The 22,721-nt window shown below is 43.5% G+C and overlaps 1 protein-coding gene across 3 annotated transcripts in view; it reads right to left on the reverse strand.

Moving 5' to 3' along the window:
* Positions 1-22,721, reverse strand: part of NUP210 (nucleoporin 210) — a 2,490,054-nt gene that overhangs the window by 692,185 nt on the left and 1,775,148 nt on the right. For all 3 annotated transcript variants that reach the window (XM_044078102.1, XM_044078101.1, XR_006365597.1), the window contains one exon: positions 5,911-6,131. In XM_044078102.1, the coding sequence (XP_043934037.1) occupies positions 5,911-6,131 (221 nt within the window). The remainder of the gene's footprint in view (positions 1-5,910; positions 6,132-22,721) is intronic.

The raw sequence follows: 22,721 nt of genomic DNA on the forward strand, positions 1-22,721 counted from the left end.
GGTGGAGGCACAATAGGGCTGGCTAGCAGGCCTTGTAAGATTGCTGTGGCAAATCCAGCTCTGGATTTAGAAAAGACAGGTAGGTGCTAATGCTTGGTGAAGGTATGTACAGAACTCCAGGTTGCAGCTTCTAGGATGTCCCTGGTAGGGACTGTCCTGAGAAACGCTGTAGAAGTTGAGGTAGCCCCAGTGGAATGAGTTTGGATCCCCTGTGGGATAGGTTTTCCATGGTGTTTGTAGCAGAAATGGATGCAGTGTGCTATCCATTTGGAAATGGTTTGCTTTGAAATGGCCTTGCCCTCTGCCCCTGTAGCAAAGCTGACTAGCAGTTGGTCAGTTTTTTCTGAAAGGCTTAGTCCTGTCAAGGTAGAATCTGTGCTGTCTGTGCACATCCAAGGAATGTAGGATCCTTTCCCCTTTATTCTGAGGATTAGGAAAAAAGGTTGGTAAATGGATGGATTGGTTTAAAGCCACACTGGATACCACCTTGGGCATAAAAGATGGGTTAGTCCCAAGGGAAACCCTGTCCGCATGAAAGATAATGAAGGGCTCCACAGCCATAAGAGCCTGTAACTCAGACACTCTTCTTGCTGAAGTGATGTCTAGAAGTAAGGCTGTTTTCCAAGAGAGGAACTTTAACTCTGTTGTAGCAGTTGCTCAAAAGGGGAAAGCGTGAGCTTCTCTAGTAAGGTCCCAGGCAGGAGTGGGAGCTCTCATTGGGAGTCTTAAATTGTTAGCTCCTCTCAGGAACTGTTTGATCAGAGGGTGAGAGAAGAGGGGTGGGCTCAGTACTGTAATGAACTGAAATTGCAGAGGCATAAATCTTAATTGATGAGAAGGATAGGCCTTTGTGGAGCAGCTCTGCTACATAATCCAGGATTTGAGGTAAGGTGGGCACGGCTGTGTCCTTTCCTTGAGACCGGCTCTAAGAACAGTATCTTTTCCACTTTTCTGAATAGGATTTCCTAGTACTAGGCCTCCTGGCCTCAAGGATGACATCCAGCACCTGTTTGCTGAGAGTGGCTGGTGATGTATTAAGGGAATAAGCCAGGCTGGAAGGTTCAGGGTTTGTAGCTGAGGATGCAAAATCTGTCCCTTCTGCTGGGACAGCAGAGAGGGGTCTGATGTAGATGCCAGCGTGGCACTGCTGTCAAACCGCATAGGAGTGGGTACGAGTGCTGGCGTGGCCAGTCTTGTGCAATAAGGATTGTCCTTGACCTGTCCTGTTTGATCTTGAGAAGTACTTTTGAGAGAAGGGGCAGAGGAGGAAATGCATAGATTGAGAGGTTTTCCCATGTAAAGGATAGGGCATCCACTTTGGCTGTGCAGAGTTCTGGTGCAAAACATCCTCAACTGATGGTTTAGGGGGGAAGCAAAGAGGTCCACCTCTGGTGTCCCCCACCTGTGGATTAGAAGTTTGAATGAGTTGGGATCCAGTTTCCACTCGTGTGGGTCCAGGAGACTTCTGCTTAAGTCGTCTGCCAGTGAATTTTGTTTGCCTGGCAGGAATTCAGCTTGCAGGTGCACTTGATTGCTCAAGGCTGTGTTCCACAGAGCCATGGCTAACCTACAGAGTGGGTAGGAATGAGTTCAAATCGCTTTTTTTATGTACCACATAACTGTGGTGTTGTCAATCTTTATCAAGAGTTGTCCTGGAAGGATAAGGTATTTGAAGACTGTCAGAGCATTCTGTACAGCTAACATTTCTTTTTGACTGATAAGTAGGTGAATTTCTCCTGGGCTCCATTTGCCTTGAATGCATCTGTCTGCCATGTGAACCCCCCATGCATAGTCTGATGCATCTGTTGTCAGGGTTTGGGTGGCGAGGGGTTGAGTGAAAGGGAGTCCCCTTGCTGTGGTTGCAAGCCTCTGCCGACCAGAGGAACTCTGCCCTTAGGCAAGGAATGATAGGAATCACTGTTTCCAGGTCCTGAGAATGCTGACACCAAAGACTTTTTAAGTACCACTGAAGTTTCCTCATATGCAGTCTTGCATATAGAATTAGGAGAATGGATGAGGCCAAGAACCCTAGGGCTTGCAGTACTTTTCTTGCAGATAGCTGGATTTTGGTGGCCAGTAGTTTGAAGTAATTTGTCAAATAAACCTGCTTTTCTGGAGTGAGGAATGCCATCTGGGAAGCTGTGTTCAAGCTTGCTCCCAGGAATGATCTATATTAGCGTATCGAATGGACTAAATAGCAAAAGCTATTTAGTTGATCAGATACTGTAGAAATGGCAAAATAGCGAAGACACGGAACACTGATTTTTTTTCCCAGGGAAAACATTTGGTGGTCCGTCTTTGGGACTTTGCCATTTCCACCACTAAGGTGCAATGGTATATTTAAGTAGGGAGGTGGGGGGGGGGGCAAATCCTCCACTTATCTTTGTGTTTACGGGTTTTTTTTTTTGGGAGCAGTGAATTTTTTCCCTGGGAAAAAATTTGCTATTCCGTTTGTTCGATATTTTGTGGTTTAGACATTATCGGTAGGATGAAATAGCGTTCACTATATTCATCGTATGATAAGGTAATATAGATGACCCAGGAATACAATCTTTTGGCTGGGTACCAGATGCGATTCCTTTTTGTTGATGGTATACACCAGAGAAGTTAGGAGTCTCTTTACCAAAGTCAGATGCTGTGGTAGCAATTCCTTACTGTCCGCCTGAATCAGGCAATCGTCCAAGTATGGGTAAATTTGAATATTTCTCTGCCTGCAGTATGCAAAGTCTGGAGCCAGGCATTTTGTGAATACCCTGGGTGCAGCAGATAAACCACAGGGAAGTGCAGAGAACTGACAGTGCACAGAGCCTGACCTGAAAACGCAGATATTTCCTACAAGATTCCCTATGGGGCTGTGCAGAAAAGCTTCTTTTAAGTCTAGGGTGACCAGCCAGGAGTCATTGGCTAGCATACGAAGCAGCTGCTGGAGGGTAAGCATTTTGAATTTTGGTACCACCAGGAAGGTGTTGAGAACTGACAGATCCAGGATAGGGCGCCAAGAGTTCTCTTTTCTGGTCAACAGGAACAGTAGAAACCCTGTCCCCTTTGCTCTGTTGGAACAGGTTGAATAGTCCTGATACTGAGGAGAGAAAGTACTTGCTTTTTGGGCCTCTGCCCACTGGTTTGGAGGAAGGTCTGGCAACCTGCTTGGGGATGGCAGTGAGTGGAAGTAGAATCTGTATCCCTGGGATACAATGTTTAAGACCCAGCGGTCCTGGGTAATGTACTCCCATTTTTTTGCATGCAGGGCGAGTTTTCCTTCTAGGGGTGCAAGTACTTGGGCATGGCTGGGAAGGATGAAAGACAAGTCATTGTGAACTTTTTCCATATGGGGGTGGCTTACCACTCCCTGTTTTTGAGGTGGGAGCACTCCATTGTTTAGATCTGTGCATACCCTGAGACTGTAGTCTTTGTGGTCTGTTGCCCCTGGGTTTGGGCTGAAAAGGTCTGGGAGGGGCTGGAAAGGACCAGTTTTTAAAAGGCCAATGCCTACTGAATCAGAAATCTTTAATAGTTTGCACAGATTAAGCTTTTTCCTCCATCTTTTTAAGAATTTCTTCTGCTTTTGTGCCAAACATTCTTGGTTTAATGGAGCATCTAGTAATTTTGCTTTGACATGGTCTGGCAAGATTTGTTCCTTCAGCCAGGCATGCCTTCTCAGAACAGACCCAGTGACAGCAGCCCTGCAAGATGCTTCTAAGGCATCAAAAATACACTGCAAAGTATGTTTACCAACTTGGTTTGCAGAATGCATTAACTCTTGTAAATCTTTATTTTCTGCACAATCAGGAACCAACAACATTTTTTGTTTAATTAGTTCCATAATATGCTGCTGGTACTTCAACATGTGAAACTGGCAATTTAAAGCCCTAATGGCAAGAGTTGCAGAGGTATATACCTTCTTACCCCATCTGTCTAAAGCCCTAGAATCCCTGTCCGAAGGGGGTAGGGTTTTAGGCAGTAGTAGCCTTAATATCTTTAGGTCCCTGGGAAATGGTCTCTGGATCCGCAGTGGGATTTTTAAAGAGAAATTTGTGAGAGTCAGGTACTCTGTAGTACCCGTCAGGTTTTCTACTGGCTGGTGGTAAAGTATTAGGAGTAAGACTGGATTCAATAGAGACATCATCTACAACATCCAAGGCAGGGGGTATAGTTAGAGGCCTGTGCTGTGGCAAGTCTAAAAATTCTCCGAGTCTCTTTTTGGTCTGTGGGTAGTCCTGGCATTCCCAGCGGAAATGCTCTGTTAGGGTATGCAAGGTTTCACCGAAAGAAAAGTCCTCTGTAGGGGAGGCTGAGGGAATGGAATCCTCTGCTTCTGAATTCTCATAAGTAGATAAGGGTATGTCCTGGTAATCAGAGGGGTCAGTCATCGGACTCATGGTCTGTAGAATCAGAAGGGAAATCAATTATTTGTAATTTAGAGGGGGAAGGCTGGCTTCCCCTAATTAGAGTAATAAGGTATTCAGCCATTCTAAGCATTTTTTTCTGTGGCATGGGAGCTTGAGAATGCACTTTGGTTGTCGGTTTCCTAGGCGAAGTGCGAACTCTGGGCCTGAGAAACTTGGTAGTTTTAGTCAGAAACAAAATAGTCGGTTTAATACAAACATCGGAAGGTCTGAATGCACCCTCAGAAGCCAGTGCCTGCACAGCGACTCTGGACCCATCCAAGGTAGAGACATCCGCAGGTTCCATAATTGAAGAAGCATCTCGTGGCATACCGGACTCCGAATGGGTATCAGCAGAGGCCTGTGAATCTGCAGAAGCGGGTATCAGGGGCTGCGAAAGCGCCTCACTGAGTACCGGCGGACTGGCGACTAGCTTAATGGAAGCATCGTCGTCAGTTTTGGATCTATGCGGTCTGTCTCTGTCTTTAGCCTTACGTTTTTTTCGGAAGATTGGTAGCCGGATGGCTTATTGAAGCCATTTTGAAATACGGAGAAAGACAGTGAAAGAATTTAGCAACAAAGCCCGATGATGAGTAGTTCAGGCGTTGAACAAGGCAGAAAACCAAATGTGAGGAATGGAGTAGTTTGGGCATTGAACAAGGCAGAAAACCAACAGTGAGGAATGGTGTGGTCTGAGCCTAAACAGGTGACGCAGTAAGAATGAAATTCTTTGTGAGGTTTTTGCCATCCACAGGCAAGACAATTGTTAATATTTTCTGACATCAGTTAGAGCAAGAAAAAAGGATCCTCAACAGGGTAAAAAAGGATCCTCAACAGGGTACTTATCTTTAGAAGACTTCAGCTTTGAAACTCAAAAAATGAAAATTTCAGGTAGCAGCCGACCGGCACTTGTGAACCACTTCTGCTTCGGGCTCCCGCGAGGCAGGAAAAGCTGATGTAATGGCGTCGGCTGCATGGTTTATACCCCTAACGACTTGATGTCATGGAAGAGGCGACAGCATCCGATGCAGAAATCCCACGACTCTGGTATTCGGGCCGACTGAGTGCTACTTGCAAGCAGATAACCCAAATGTGATGACTGCAACAATGAAACACAAAGAACATTTACTCTCATTACCAGAATGGCAGTGAGACCACAAACCACCTCCACTGCTGTCAGGATGACCGCTACTCTGATTGACTCTTGAATGGATGCAAGAGTGATGGGGATAGCTTGATGGTTACCAGGCATGTTGGTAAATATATAAGCAGTGCAAATGAACTCTCTTTTTCCTTCACTAATCACAAAGAAAAACATTAATTAATTTCTGGAGCATTTAAGTCAAAACTACTTTTCTCTGCTAAAACATCAGAATATTTTCCACTGTTGCTTCCTACAGGTTAAAACTGTCCTGTAAAAAGGAACAAGTGGTAAAGCTCCTTAATTTGCTTAGCAGCATGCATGACTAATACTTTTTCAGCCTCTTTCAAAAAGAAAATGAAATATAACAAAATGGCGTCTTACCTTCTGAATTTACCAGACTGGTACTGAAGCAAATGACATCTCCAATTATTACTCCTCCTGTTAGATCAGGAAAGATGATATGCTCTACTGGTAGTGGAACATAGTCTACATTGCCTGCATGCTCTGTGTCCCAGACTGCTAACAAGGTCAAACCCACATTTACCGTTTGGACTACAAAAGTGTTGTTGCGGCCTCCTTTCCCAATCTGCACCAAATCGTCCCTGTAAACATTTCAAGTAATAAAGAAGCAATGAATTTCTTTCTGGCATTCTGCAATGTAATGCACAGTATAATGTTAAAGATCTCTGCACGAAAATACAGTATTTATTCATAATTCAAGGCAGGTTAGATTGGCAACTACTGTAAAAGACAAACTTTAATATTGGTCTTGGTTTGTTGGAATTTATTTATGACTTTTGTTGTCTAGGGTAGTCTGATTGGGCTGTGGTAACCCTTTTTCAGCAGAGGCCTGGGGAGAAAAGCTCCAATAACAAAACAGGTAATTTTATACAGGAGTGAAAATTGTAAAGTTTAAAGTTACAACACGGACATATAATAACTAAAAGACTAGAAAAATCAGCAATTAGTAAAATAGAGTTATTACATACTAATACAAGAGGATTAGAATGTCAACTTCAATTTTACATTTACAGGTAGGAGAAATGAGGTGGTGTGCGAGATTTAAGTAGAAGGCTGACAGGAGATAAGAGTAGAAAGCAAGGAATATGTGAGGAAAGGTGAATAGTATGTACAATTGTTATGTGATACAGAGAAAAAGAAAGTTATAGTGAAATTGAGGCAGCTGTAGAAGGTAGTTAGCATGAGTTGGATTAACCCTGGATATATATATCAGTGGAAAGGGTGGAAATGTAAGCAGGAACATTCTCGACTAAGGGAATGAAAATCTATCTGTTTTCCAGGCCTGTCTACAAGGAGTCCTGGTGCAGAATTTACTTAGTATTCTAAAAGGAGGCTAAAATATTTATTTGAGGTGTTTCCCATAACTGGATCCACTCCTGGAAGACCCCCCCCCCAATTCAATTTCAATTTGTGAGGGTCTGTCCTGGTCCTGCTTAGCTTTTCTGACACTACATTCTGCTCTGACTGCATGCAAGAAGTTTGGAGGTTATACAGTGCTGTAGAACTAAATCCCAAACCATCATTACCAGCCTATAAAACGTCTGCCTGTTTATGTACCATATCACTGTAGTATCTTCTGTGATCAGGATCACAGGTCATAAAGAGATTATACAGCTTGGATCACAGGTAATACCACTTTTAACTTTATATGCTTTGTTCTCTAAACTGTTCCACAGGCTTTACACACCTTTATCCCACAGAAACTGCTCCCCAAGCAAAAATGTGACATTTTATTGCCTCCACCAATACATTTCTTTCTTGATAAAACCTAATCTTACAATCCCAGAGGATAAAAATGGTGGATCCATATTTTTTAAACAATTTTTTTTTCATGTACAACCTGTCAAGAGGAATCATGAGAATCAAAGAAGCCATGAACCCTGGAATTCTGACATATTCTCTAGCTGAAGTCTCAGACTGATTGAAGAAAATCAGGAAAGTTTTGAGACAAAATTCACTTTTTCCTGTGTTAGGAATACCTTTGTATAGATGGTATCTAGAAGGCAGTCTAAAAGCACAAACTGTGGGAGAATCGAGAAGAATTATTGAACATGTATGTGGAAGCTCATATAGGTATGGAGTGAAAAGACCCATGTTAAGGGCTCCTGACATTTGGCAAAATGTATTTATTTGATATTTGTTTACCGGGAAAGTCCGACTGGGTATGAGCCCATTTTTACCAGAGGCAGAGGGAGAAAAGCTCCACAAGTACACATTAAACAGAATAAAAAAAATTGAACAATGGTTACAAATATTAAGACAATAACAGAGTAGTACAATATGCGAATACAATAAAAGAAAATAAGCAAAATATAAGGCAAGCAATAAAAAGTTGACCATACATTATATACAATATAGAGGAGAGAGTTCTAATATGCATGTTACATAATGATACATTAAAAATATATAACATAAGTAATTTTGCAGACTTTGCAAAGATCTGAAAGTCATCTAAATAAGGAAAACTGTGAATATCTGCAATGAGCTTTCCCTGGAGCCTGGCATTTTGTAAACACCTTAGGTGCTGAATCTAACTCAAAAGGTAATGCAGAGAAATGATAATGTGACCCAGACCCAGAATCTGAGAAATTTTCTGAAGCCTGTGGCAATATGAATGTGAGGAAATCATTTTTTAAGTCTAATGTTACCAGAAAACACTGAAGAACAACATGTAACAGATTCTGAAGGGTCAACATTTTGAATGTTGGTACTTTCACAAATCAGTTGAGAATGGAAAGCTCGAAAACTAGTCTACCTGTTCGATGAAGTCAGAAATATTATAAAATAGAAATCTGCCTCTCTTTGGTCTAAAGGTACTGGTAGGAGGGCTCCTACAATAATCATATATTAAAAAACCTGTTTGGTTCAGAGGGTAGGGAGAAATTCCCCTGAAAGGAGGTATGTGCATCTAGAACCATCTACAAAACTCCTGAACCAGCATTAGTACCCAAGAGTCAGAAACAATCTACTGCCAAAGGGAAAGACTGACAGCCATTCTACGGGACAGATTTAGGGATGGGGGGTGCTGGCACAGTCTGCCCTCTCCCCCAAAAGGATCCCTGTTTTCTTATTGTTCCCCTCCTGACATCTCTTGTTTCCTGTTTGCCAGAAGATGGCAGGAAATGATTATATCCATTTTTTTAAAAAGCAGAAGGTTTGTAAGATTTATAACATGGCCCTTGAAAAATCTTAGTAACTCCCTGAATTATTTTCCCTCTGTCTTTGAAATGTTTGAGACCCTGAGTAGCAGCAGGGCCAAACAAAACCTCTGTGTCTAAAGTTTAAAATCTCAGACCTTAACTCATTAAAAAACCTTTGGGTACTTATCCAGGCATATCTTCTCAAAATAGTAGCAGTAGTAGAGGCCCTACACACAGTATCTCTGCAAATATACACACTCTTCAAAGCACATTTAGACACCGGAGACAGGTTAGAAATTGCAGGATTCAAACAGGACATGACGTCTGAAGGAAGTGAGGCAGAACAATTCCACAAGCTGTCAGCACCTGACAGGATAAACTGGATGAATCAAATTATTTTAGAAATCTGTCTAATACCTTAGCTTCTTGTCTGCAGGGGAAGAGTTGGTATTAATAATTGTTCTGCCTGTTTGGGGGACTGAAGGCTAAGAGACATGGTCATTACAAGCAACATTTACCACATCCTCCAAGACAGATATGATGGGAAAAATGGGTGAGGCATGAGGTAAATCCACTTGCAGCATATCATATCTCCTCAGTTTAGGGGAAACATACACTTGTTCTCACAAAAATACATCATTCATCTTATAGGTTCATAGGTAGGTACGAGGCTAACAGCCCTAGGGCCAAAGCCAGCCTAGCCAACAGTGTATTGGCTTTCGCCACCCATGTATTGTTGGATTCCCGCCCCTCTATCGAGCAGTGCCCCAGCCATAATCCCAGGAGTGAACTTCCTATCACCCATCCGCTTATCAAGGTTTCTCTTGAAAAGGGCTAATGACGAGCTCTCCTTGACGTGGATAGGAATTTTGTTCCAGAGCATGGGAAGTCTCTGAGATACGAATCTATCCCTCCAGCATGAAATGTTTATTGTTGTGGTGAGGTTTAGGTCACTAGAGCGTGTAGGTTGGGGAGACTGGGATTTCTTCAAGTGGAGCATGTCCAACAATTCTGGGTTTGACATAGCTTTGTATGTCAGACAGAGGTCTCCTTGGAGTAAGCGGTATGCGAGTTGAGTTTGAGCTTCTTGAGTCGGTCGGCATAGGGCAATTGTTTGAGGCCAGTGATCCTTTTGATGAGTTACTTTGGGGCCTCTCAAGTTGTTGTAGGTGTCTTGTGAGGTACATCCCAAAAGGGCATTGTATTCAATGAGGGGTCTGATAAGTGATGAGTAGAGAGGAACGATGACTTCCTTATTTCTAGATGCAAACCCATTTGTGATTAAGTGGGCCACAAAAAGATTTTCTGACCATTGTGGGAATGTGGTTATCGAAGGAGGTTACTATCCACTTGGGTCCCAAGGTCTCTTATTACACTTTCTGTGTTGAGTGAACTTCCCCCTGTTTGGTAATTCATGGGTACCTTATTTTTGCCAAAGGGGATAACCGTGCATTTTTTGGCATTTAGTTTGAGGCCATGATTATGACACCATGTGTCCGTCTCAGTGAGGCCCTTTTGCAGGATGTCTACGTCGGCAGGGAAATCGATAATGGCATCCAGTTTGCAGTCATCTGCGAACTTGGTTAGCCATAGACCCTTGATGTTCACTTGCACTTCAGAAAGTATATATCGAACAGGAGGGTTCCCAAGACAGAACCCTGGGGTACTCCACTTGTCACTGGTTTGGAGTCGGATCTGGAGTCAGCAACTCTTACCGTGTGGGTTCTGTACATGAGCCAGATGACCACCCATCTTGTGACTTAAGGGTTTATGTTAAGGTTGGTGAGTTTATCAAGGATTCCTGAATGAGGAATAGTGTCAAAGGCTTTAGCGAGGTCCAGGTAGGCTGTGTGGACCACCTTGCCCTCGTCTATGGCCTTAGTAACTGTTTCAAAGACGTCTAGCAGGTTTAGGAGACATGACCTACCTTTCACAAATCTGAATTGGGTAGCATCCAGAGTTTGGAGGTTACCTATATCTTTGTTTATGAGTTCCATGATGATACGTTCCATGGCCTTGCAATCCAAGCTTTGTCAGGCTAATAGGTCTATAGTTCCCAGGATCTGTGGTGATTCCTCCTTTGTGGAGTGGAATAACTGTTGCTGTGTGCCATTCTGTGGGCACATAGCCTGTGGTGAGGCTGTGGTTGAACATGGACTGTTGGTGTGTGTGTGGGGGGGGCTAGTTCATTTTGGAGTTCATGTAAGACGCAGCCTAGGATGTTGTCCGGTCCCATGGATGCTGTGTTTTTGGCTTTAGAGAGTGCTTTTTACCTGTGTGTTTGTGCTTTCTGGGGCTCTACAATCACCTGGTATAGTTATAGGCCCTTTGGGGGGGTGAGGGGGTAGTAAAGTTTGCACTGTACCTATCTGCCAACATATCAGATGGCTTTGTATATTTTGTGCCATTCTGTTGTAGCTTGGTGCAGATCTGGGTCTTGCCATGAAGATTCTTGACATAGCGAAAGAATGTCTTGTGGTTGTCTTTGGAATCCGTGGCAATTTTTCTTTCAAAGTTAGCTTTGGAGGATTTTATGAAAGACCTTAGTTTCTTACTGAGGCTCGTTAGTGAGTTTCTCCATACCTGGTTTTTTACTCTCTTGTGCAACAGTTTCTCCCTTCTGTTGTAAAATTTGTTAATGGCAGGGGACCACCAGATCGGCTTCCTTTTTTTGGAGGATAGCATCTTGGTTTTATTGGGGATAGCACGAGCCATGCACTCATGTTGGTGCTTGTAGAGTGCATTTGTGTAGGATTCAGTAGTCGTGACTGTACTGACTGGTTCATAGGTTCATACTAGGCTATCTGCCCTGGGGCATTTATAAGCCTAGCCCGATTGTGTTTGGCTTATGTCACCGATTGATTTGAGTATACTGTGCCCTTTTTAAAGTTTAGTTTACTGTGCCTCTGTCTAATAGTGACACAGAAGTAATCCCCGGGACAAACCTACGATCCCCCATCCACTCATCAAGATTCTTCTTGAAGAGAGTCAGTGAGGTGCTCTGTCTAACATGAATTGGAATTCTATTCCAGAGCGAAGGGAGCCTCTGGGTTATGAATCTGTCCCTCCAGCATGTTCTATTTATTTCTGTGCTGAGGTTCAAGTCTCTCGAGCACGTGGCTCTAAGGGATTTAGATTTACTGAGGTGGAGCATGTCCATTAATTCTGGGTTGGACATAGCTTTATATGTCAGGCATAGATCGCCTTGAAGTAGGCGGTATGCAACTGAGTAGAGCTGGAGTTTTTTTAACCGAGCAGCATATGGCATCTGTTTGAGTCCCTTGATCCTCCTGGTGAGGTACTTTTGGGGTCTTTCTAATTGCTGCAGGTGTCGGGTAAGGTACATCCCAAAGGGGCATTGTATTCTATGATGGGCCTGATGAGGGATGAATAAAGGGGCATGATTACCTCTCTTGATCTAGATGTGAATCCTTTCATGATGAGGTGGGCTATGTAGAAGGTCTTTCTAACCACTTTGGCAATGTGGTTGTCAAAGGAGAGATTGCTATCAACTTGGGTCCCCAGATCCCTAATTACTTTCTCTGTACTTAATGGGTTACCACCTATGTGGTAATTTGTGGGCACATTGTTTTTGCCAAAGGGTATGACTATACACTTTTTGGCATTTAGCTTTAGACCATAGCTCTGGCACCAGTTATCCATCCCTGCGAGACCTTTTTGAAGGATGTTTGTGTCAGCTGGAGAGTCAATTATGGCGCCCAGTTTGCAGTCATCTGCGAACTTGGTGAGCCATAGTCCTCCCACATTGGCCTGTACCTCAGAAAAGTAAATACCGAACAAGAGAGGTCCCAGGACAGAACCTTGTGGGACGCCACTTGTGACCGGTTTCGAGTCTGACATGGCTCCAGCAACTCTGACTCTGTGGGTTCTGTCTTTGAGCCAGTTTGCGACCCATCTTGTGACATAGGGGTTTATATTTAGGCTGGATAGCTTATCTATGATGCCCGAGTGGGGTATTGTGTCAAATGCCTTTGTGAGGTCCAGATAGGCTGTGTGGACTACCTTCCCTTCATCTATGGCCTTGGTAACTGTTTCGAAGACGTCGACCAGGTTCAAAAGGCAGGATCTGCCCTTGACAAAGCCAAATTGGGTAGGATCTAGTGTCTGTAGGTCCCCAATGTCTTTGTTTATGAGTTCCATGATGATCCTCTCCATAGCCTTGCAGACTAGGCTAGTCAGGCTTATGGGGCGATAGTTTCCAGGGTCCATAGAGGCACCATCTTTGTGGTGTGGGACCACTGTTGCTGTACGCCATTCTTTAGGCACATATCCTGTAGTGAGGCTGAGACTGTACAGCAGTTTTACTTGAGGGATTAGTTCTTCTTGGAGTTCATGTAGGATGCAACCCGGCACGCCATCTGATCCCATGGAAGCAGTGTTTTTTGCTTTGGAGAGGGCGGCCTTCACATGAGCATCAGAGATGTTTGGGAGGCTGCACTCTGCCGGGATAGATACTTGCTCTTTTGGAGGTGAGGGGGTGGAGAAGTTTGCACTGAACCTGTCTGCCAGGATATTGGCGATGTCTGTGGGTTCAGTGTATTTTTTGTCGTTTAGAATCAACTCAGAACAAGTCTGGGAGTTGCATCCCAGGTTCCTAACATAACTCAACAAAGCCTTATGATTGTCTTTAGTGTCCTGTGCAATTTTTCGCTCGAAGCTGGCCTTGGAGGATTTTATGAGGGATCGTAATTTTTTGCTAGTACTGATCAGAGATGCCTTCGCTTTTAAGGATTTTGCTCTATCATGTAGTAGCTTCCTCCTTCTGTTGTACAGTTTATTTATGGCTGGGGTCCACACTGTGTTATTCATCTGCAGGAGCATTGCGAAGTTAGTCACCTCATTCTTGAGAAGTGTGAAGTTTGCTTTGGAAAAGTTTTTTACGATGGTTTCCTTGTGTGGAGGTGGGGTTGGGATGTGCATATTTAGGGTGATTAGTTTATGGTCTGATCTGACAAGCAAGGAGTTGATCTCGGGTGTTGAGCACTGGTCATCCATGTTGGTAATGACCAGGTCCAGAATATTGTTGCCCCTGGTGGGGGCGTTGACAAGTTGATCCAGGGTGTTACAGTTTATGAACTCCAGGAATCGTTGAGCAAGGGGGTTAGCAGAAGAGTAGTTTTCCCAGTTTATGTTGGGGTAGTTGAAATCACCCATTATTATGGTATTTAGTTGGACCCTCATTTTTTTCAATATCCCCAGGAACGAGGAGTGAGTGTCCTGGGTCATGGTGGGGGATCTATAACAAGCTATAATTTGGAAGGCATTGTTGCCCTGGGTTAGTTGCACTTGGATGATTTCAGAGGCCTCGTATTTTGCAACTAGCTTGGAGGTGTGGATGTCCTTGATGAATATGGACACATCTCCGCCCTTTGTGTTTCGGTCTGAGTTTTTTGGCCGAAACGTGTGGTATGAATTATAGCCTGGTAGTGCTGGGGTGCTCTCAGGAGCCTTGAACCAGGCCTCAGTCACTGCACAGATATTGCTGTTCTCCATTTTGAGGAGTGCCTCGAGTGAGTGCATTTTGAGGTGTAGACTCCTAGCGTTGAGTAACATTGTGTTTTTTGTTCCTGTAGTTCTTATGGCGGTGGGTTTATTTTTTGAGCCTTGCCTAAAAAAGCACTATAGCGGTGGCAAGAGCCTTGGCCAATATTCTGAATCCCAGGGGTGACAGGTGCAGGCCATCTCTGGCGAAGCATCGTGGCCTGTCAAGCATGTCATCCCAGGCAGACAGATACTGGATCCCCTTTGAATGACACCAGAAGCTTAGCCAATTGTTGAAGTTGTTCATCTTATCCTTGTACTATGGTATCATTTTTGGTAAAGGCAGGATGCTACTCAGGGCTAGGGTCATACCTGCCTGGGCTACAAGATCGGAGAGCTCTTCCATGTCTCTTTTCATGTAGTCCAGGGAGATACGTCTCAGGTCATTTACACCGACATGGACTATAACAGAGTCATATTTGTACTTGCCTTGTAGTGACCTGAGTGCATGCATTATGTGACAGATTCTGGCACCTGACAAGCAGCTGACAGTAACCTTCTCTTTGTCTAGCCTGGTGAGTGGGACGTCAGTGTGCCTGACTATAGAGTCACCTATCACTAGTGTGTTGGGTATGTTGTTTTGCCTTTTAGGCTGTGATTGTGTGGCACACCGAGTTTGTGGGCTATGTGTTATTTAGGGTGTGTTGGTGGGAGGAGGTTGTTTGTGTGTCTGCTTTGGAGGTCCCTGTTGCCTATTCAGATTTAGATTTTTAATCAGAGCCTCCGTATATATCTTGGTGTTATTGTGTGTGGGTTTTGGAGGTGTTGGTTTAGTTGGTCTGTATGTAGGGAGCGGGGTGTTGCAAGTTATTACCTTCTCCTCTTGACTGTCTGTTCCAGTCTTCGTTGGAGAGAGCTTTGCCTCTAGCTTGGCTGTATAAGTGCATCTCTCACAAGTGTTAGTGTTTGATGGTAGGAGGAGAGGGTTGTATGTGTACATGAGGCAGTTGTAGCATTGCCTCAAGATGCCCAGGCTCATCAGGTAGGCTGGAGCGTACACCAGGAGCTGTCTCCTGGACAGGCCTGAATAAGCAGGAAAGTAAAAAGACTATTTCCTTCTTGGCAGATGCGGGGGTTGAGTGCTGGGGTTTTATCTAGTGCCGTGGTAGGTTTAGAACAAGTGCTGGGCTGAAAGGTGTGGGTTTGAGTACTTCAGGCTAAAAGACTAACAAGTTCTAAGTGAAAAACTGAAGAGCAGACTTTGTGGAGCCGGGGATGGTTTACCCCAGCTAACAGACACTGCGTTGTGCGCAACAGCAATTTTTTATAGCAGGAAGGTAAAAGGGATAGAAACTATCCCAAAATGGCCAATAAACTACAAATTCTGAGCTGAAAACCACTCCTCCAGGGACAGATAGGCTGCTCAAAGCTCCAAAGCTCCCCACTCTCACTGGCGAACAGACAAACTTCCTTCTATCCAAGTAAGGTCTGGGCCAACACAGGAACTACAAAAGATTCAGAAAACTCTGAAAACTGGACTATACTAGCTTCAGAAAGGCAGGAAACAAGTATAGGATAGCTTTTTTTTTTTTTTTTTTTTAGAGTTTAAGGCAGTTAAGACAAAATAAACACTTTAAAACACAGAAAAATGGCTATCGCACTTGAGTGTGTAGCCTACAGCAGTTAAAACAGTTTAAATGCTCTAAAAAATGAGTATAAAGTGCAAAACAGTAAATAATTACAATTAAACAGTTGTAAAAGGCTTTTTTGTATCAAATAAATTCTAGAAAACGAACTAGTCTTAGAAAAGCAAAACTCCTCAAATGGAGCTGGAAAGAAAAACTTTCCCATGTATCAGAGTTTTGGGCTTGAGAATCAGACAAACAAAAAGGCTCTATGTCAGTCTATATCTATCAGAATCCTCCAACACATTTTCCTCAGGAATAGATTGACCTAGTTAGTCTTCTGGTATGGATTTCTATTGTCCAGGATAGAAATCCAGCAATAAACTCATAGCTAAGTTAAGAAAATCATCTTTATGAAGAAACAAAATGTCTTTCGATGAGCAGTGCCCCCCCCCCCCTTTTTTAGGGACATCCCTGGAAGAATGCAGACTGTGAAATGTCGCATCATCCTGGGCAGGAGGTCTTTTTCTTCTGCCCTTCTAAGATGAACCTTCTGGAAAAACTTCCAGGCCCAAAGATGGTTTTCCTTTGCCCAGACGAGACTCTAGAACAGCTGCAGAGGACAGGGCTCACCACTGGCCCATGACGGCAGATACAGGTTTGCTGTATCTGGGTCTGTTTGTAGTGGCTGTTGTATTCTGAGCACATTTTCCAAGCCATCTTTCATTGGAAGGGGCCCTTATAAACCCTTGTGGGAGAAGTGTGCTGACTGGAACCTGTCTGGTGAAGCATGATTGGTTTAGAGATTGGAGTAAGCACCCTCATTGGTTCCTTTTTGAGTTTTTTTAAAGTTTTTAGCTTCTGGTATTTAAGCCCTGTGTTTGAGTGGGTTTCTGCTTGTTTACACATCGCTCAGCAAAGCACACTGCCGTGCAATTGTGCACCATAGCCAGACAGATAATCTCAACAATTTTTCCCTTAGATACAGCTGTAGTACATTAGTGTAGTCCTCATCTTTAGTATATCTCTGGTCTAAGAAGTATTGCTAGTGAGCTCTGACCTATTAAACCACCAAACAAAAGCCCCACCAGAAATAACCATCTACAGGGCACCTCTGTGATAACAGCTTCAAACCTAACATTATGGACAGTTGGACTGCCCTTGATTCTACTGCCAGCCTATTTGACTTGGGTCTCCTGAGGCTGTGTAGCAACTGCCTCATGTACACTGACAACCCTCTACTAATAACGCACTCTAGTACAGGGTGCGACAGATGCATCTACATCAAGAATACTGAATCCCCAACTCGAAAAAATAACACTGAAGAGGTTGTCAACTCACCCATCGGTATTCAAGCACAAAGTATGCATCCAACACATAAATCAATACACACAGAGGTTCTCTCAAAAACCTTACTGAAACACCAGAGACCTCCAAACCAAAAGACTGCTACAACTAACACAGTTCCCACAGCACCCAAGAAACATAGCAACACCAGCGTCTCAGCTACCAAGCCCTTAAGGCATAATACTCAAAAAAATTAATTTTCTTGTCATTGGAGACTCCATAGTGAGATTCATGGATGTCCCACTCACCAGGTTAGATAAGGAGAAAGTTAGGGTCACGCTGCCTGTCTGGTGGCAGAATTAGTCAGATCATGCATGCACTCAGGTCTCTCGGCAACAAGTACCATTATGACTCTGTCATAGCTCTTGTTGGAGTAAATGACCAGAAATGTACCTCACTGGACTATGTGAAGACAGACATGACTGAGCTCTCTGAGCATGTGCCCCAGGCAGGTATGTCCCTAGCCTTTAGCAGCATATTACCCTCACCTAGAATGATGCCACAATACTAACAAAAAATGATCAATTTCAATTAACTGCCTTAAGTTTTTGGTGTCATTCAAAGGTGATCCATCTTCTGTCAGCCTTGGATGATGTGGTCGACAAATCTCTCCGCTTTGCCAGAGACAGTTTGCACCTGGCACCACCAGGCTTTTGGTTACTGGCAAAGACTCTTGCCTCTCCCACAGTGCCGTTTTTAGACAAGGTCTCAAAAACAAAATTGTCGACGTGCAAATTGCCAACTATAACAAAATAAGGGTTATGCTGCTAAACACTAGGAGCTTAAAACAAAGCCTGCACACCCTGGAAGCATTTCTATCACTGGAGGATGTAGATGCCTGTGCAGTCTCAGAAACCTGGTTCAAGACCTCAGAGTTACCCCAGCCTTGCAAGGATATAATGCCTTCCACACCTTCAGACTGCAAAACAAGCGTGTGAGAACCAAAGGAGGTGGTGTTTCTATTTATATTAGAGATAAATTCACCTCCCGACTATAGACTGGACAACTCTATGGAGTTACTCCAAGTTCAGATTACTGTGGGTAAGTCCCCTATTCAGGTTATAGCAAGTTATAGATTCTCCCTTCATGGATCATGATGTGCCCAAGGCCTACTTGACCAAACTGGAGTCAATCCAAATATTGCCAAACACTCTGGTCATGGGGGATTTCAACTGTCCCATCATCAACTGAGAAACCTACTCTAGCCCTAACTCACTAGTGTAAAATCTCCCTGACTTTGTTAACTCAAACGCCCTGGAACAAATTGTTCAAACCCCAGCAAGGGGAACAAACATACTAGATCTGGTTCTCACTAACATAGCAAACAGATGCACCACTGCAACTGTTGGACCCTCATTAGTTAAATCTGACCAAATATCAGTCGCCCTTGAACTGGCACTAACACCAGAACTCACAAAGGGTGAAGTCAGACTAAAAAACTTCACCAAAGCAAACTATACCCTCCTAGGGGAAGGTATAAATGCATTCCAAGCCCCACCCCAGCTGGAAGTGGTAACTACACCAAAGCTTACACTAAAGCCCTATACAATCACTTGTATAAGTGTACAAACTCGGCTCTTCCAGACAGAATCAAAGCCAGAGCTCCAAGTAAAACAAAAGCCACCCTGGTGGACATCAAGCATCAACAAATGCAAAAAGTTGCTGTTTAAGATAACTAAGGCGAGGTTCCAACAATAGAAAAGCACCCTCCTCAGACTCAACAGGCAAATAAGACAACATGTCAAATCCTCTAAAGGTATCTTTGATAAAAACTTAGCAACCATAGCCAGGGATAACCATTAGGCCTTTTACAGCTACATACATAGCCTAAAAGGTAGGACCCAAGAATATGTCGAACTAGTGACTAATGGTATCACACACACTGATCCTGCAGAGATAGTAAACCTGCTAGAGGTCAGATTCGGTGAAAAATTCACTCCCTTATCCCCTCCAAACTTATCACAAACCCTGTACCCCCTGCACCCCCACACACCAATATCTGAAGAGCAGGTCATTAAAACCCTGTCTAAGGCAAAAAACACAGCCTCTATGGGACCACTCGGCATCCCAGGCTGCTTCTAAACAAACTAAAGCTTGAACTAGCCCCACCATTAAGTACCCTGTTCAATCACAGCCTAACTACAGGCTTTGTTCCTGCAGAATGGAGAAGAGCAACAGTTATACCCCTCCACAAAGGTGGCTTAGAAACAGACCCAGGGAATTATAGACCCATAAGTCTGACCAGCCTCATCTGTAAAGCCATGGGACATATTATCATGGCCCTCACAGATAAAGACATAGGCGACCGCCAAACCCTGGATCTGACCCAATTCAGCTTTGTCAAGGGCAGATCCTGCTTGTTAAACATGGTGGATTTCTTCGAAAATGTGACCAGGGTCATTGACAAGGGCAAATTTGTCCACTCAGCATACCTTGACTTGGCAAACGCCTTTGACACAATTCCACACTCAGGCATTACCAATAAACTTAGCAAACTGAATGTAAACCCCTTTATTGTAAGATGGGTTGCCAACTGGCTCACAAACCAGTCACACACTATCAAGTGGGTGACTCCACATCAACCAGCAGACCTGTCACCAGTAGGGTGCTATAAGGGTCAGTGCTGAGCTCCCTACTGTTTGGTATATACTTCTCAGAAGTTCAGGCCAAAACTAAGGAGCCATGGCTGACCAAGTTTGTGGACGACTGCAAACTGGGTGCAATTATTTAATCCCCAAATGTCAGTATACTTCAGGAAGGTCTTACAAAGACTAATGACTGGTGCCTTAGTCATGGTCTCAAGCAGAATGCAAAGAAATGCTTCTTCGTTCGCTTTGGTAAAAAACAATGTCCCTTCACACTATCAAATTAACAACAATACCCTATGTACCTACAAAGTGGTAAGAGATCTGGGATCACAAGTAGACTGCAACCTTAACTTTGACCACCACATGTTTACTGTAGTAAGGAAGGCATTCTATGTAGCACACTTAATTAGCAAAGGCATCGCCTCTACACTAAAGGAGGTTATAACTCCTCTATACTCGTGATTAATCAAGCCCATAACGGAGTTTAACACCATTTTCAGCATGTACTGTACAAAGCACCTGCAGCAACTGGAGAGACCTCAGAGATTTCTAACGAAGATCATCAAGGGACTCCAGCACGTGCCTTACACAGACCGACTAAAGTCCTTGTCACTATGCTCATTATCATATAGACATCTTAGGGGGACTTACGCCTGGCTTACAGAGCAATCTCCATCCTAATGAATTTGCTGCACATCAGTAAATCAAATGGACTAGAGCCACCTATTCTAGGGACCTAAATATGGCCTATGACTTGAATAGGAGGTGCTGGAGGTACAGATTTGTCTACCAGTGACCACCATGTCTTTGGTATAGGCTGCCAATTCACATGAAGCAGAGCACCTCTAAGACACTGTTCAAAAGGAACCTGGATGAGTGGATGGCGCACCGTAAATTCTTACCTGGGATAGTGCCCACAACCCTCCTGGACATGGGCAGTCATTACTAAATATAATCCCAGGTATTGACTGGAGTATCTATGGTATTACACTGTGATAAAATGGCTAGACTTGAAATAACCTCTGGGCTGATAGCCTAGTAACCTCCTATGATCCTATGAAAGGAGCCCAGAGGAACCAGTGAGTGGTCTGAGTTATAACAAATGGCCAATGTACAGTCACCCACAAACAGTTGAGGCACTGTCTGAGCCCACGTTGAAGGCAAGGGCTCTTATTCTATTTTTTTTTGTTTATTTTTTTTTTTTTTTTAGGTAGAGTAAGAGAAGAAATAGCAGGACCAGTGCAAGAAGCCATGCAGTAGCTGAGAAAAAGACTGATTGCTGGTAAGCACTACTAGAGTTGGTTGAAAAGTCAGACAAGTGTTCATATGCAACACACACTTGCACTTCCCTACAATGTTCCTCAAAATTCAAAAGCACAAGTAGTACATAAAAACCCTGTCAGAAAGCTAAGTCCCTTTCACAGAAAGTGCACTGGGAGAAAACCAGAAATGAAAGTAAGTTGTGACGTGTACATAAGCACCAAATGATAAATTCATTTCTAGCCCTAAAATCTACTTCTTGATGCTTGAACACCTTCAAGCAAAACATCTCAAGCAGTAAAATAATAAAGGTATGTTGTCAGGAAGTGCACACCAAACACAAACTCTCAAACACCATTTGAAGTACAAAACACTTTCCAATAAAAACTTTCCAGTTTAATTCTTTACACGTTTATTTAAATGTCTTTAAAAAAGTAAATTTTTCTCACAAACCAGCCCTGGTATTCAATAATAAGCCCTATTCTAAAAACAGCAGTTTCTGACAAAAAAACTCTGGATACTAACAGAATTACTGATATTTTTTCAGAAAATAAAAAATAATCAAACATATATAAAAAAGTGATGCTTTCTATTTGGAGAGGCTCTCCTATGGGGACTTATCTGCCAGAAATAAATCCTGCTGCTAATTGCTGCTCCTGTGAAGCCTTAAAGTTGCTTTCCCTTAAGGTGACAAGAAAGTACTGAAGTTGCGTACACTCCGATTACTGATTTCCTTCCAAAAGGCTAGCCAATCTGAAGTCATGGTGTAGGTGTTAGAAGAAGCCAGAGATTTTTGAAGACTGGCCAGTTGTATCCTGGGCAGGATACAACCCACATAACCAAAGGCTACTGCAGCAGTCAGAATGATGAACATCTACACTTTCCAAAACATCACAACTCACAGAGAGAGAGATGACACATGTGCCCTGACAGTTGAATAATTGGCCCTATGTCATACAGGTGTTCAGGTTAAATAAAGATCACCCACAAGTAAAATGAACAGAGAGCAAATATACTGCTGCAAAATCAAATTAAATGTCCAACCTCATCAAAGACTTATGAGAATAAAAAATATGGACAAACCTTGCTGGCAGCATAGAGATAAAAGTCCTGATCCCAGAAATCTAAATTAATTTACCAGCTCTGGCACTTGATAGCACCAACAAGAAGGATAATATATGTCTATCTGGGAGTAGGGTTTGGGGTGGGGGTGGCAGATTGGTAGAGCTCATAATGAGACAGAATGCCAAGCTGGTCATCAAGGATGCTTAGAACATGGGCTTGCTGCAAAGGTCTGGGGAGGAAGTGCCCTCAAGCCACTCCTCATTGCTTATCCACTCAAACTACACAATCAGCATGCTAGGAGTGGTGTTAGGTCTAGGGATTGCTGACCCGATAACATGCACATGATGGCTCCCAGCGTCATGTCTCATGCTCTTGATGGGAGTTCCTTGCTCTCCAGGTATTATTAAAGTGCGCAATCAAGGATAATTTTGTAAGGGCTTGGTCATGCCTTGGGATTAGCCAGGCAGGAGTAAAGGAGGGATCCAGGTCTGTATGGGCAAAGCAGTTTGGAGAACAACTTGAGGGCTAAAGTGTTGCCTTGATGGGAAGGGGACGAATTATGAATAGAAAACTTTAACCCCCCCCCCCCCCCCAGAATATGACAGGAATCAAGAATGAAAGGAAATACATGGTTATTTCACAAG

Source organism: Protopterus annectens, chromosome 7.part0, assembly GCF_019279795.1.
Source record: "Protopterus annectens isolate FY-2018-M chromosome 7.part0, PAN1.0, whole genome shotgun sequence".
Lineage (NCBI taxonomy): Eukaryota > Metazoa > Chordata > Ceratodontiformes > Protopteridae > Protopterus > Protopterus annectens.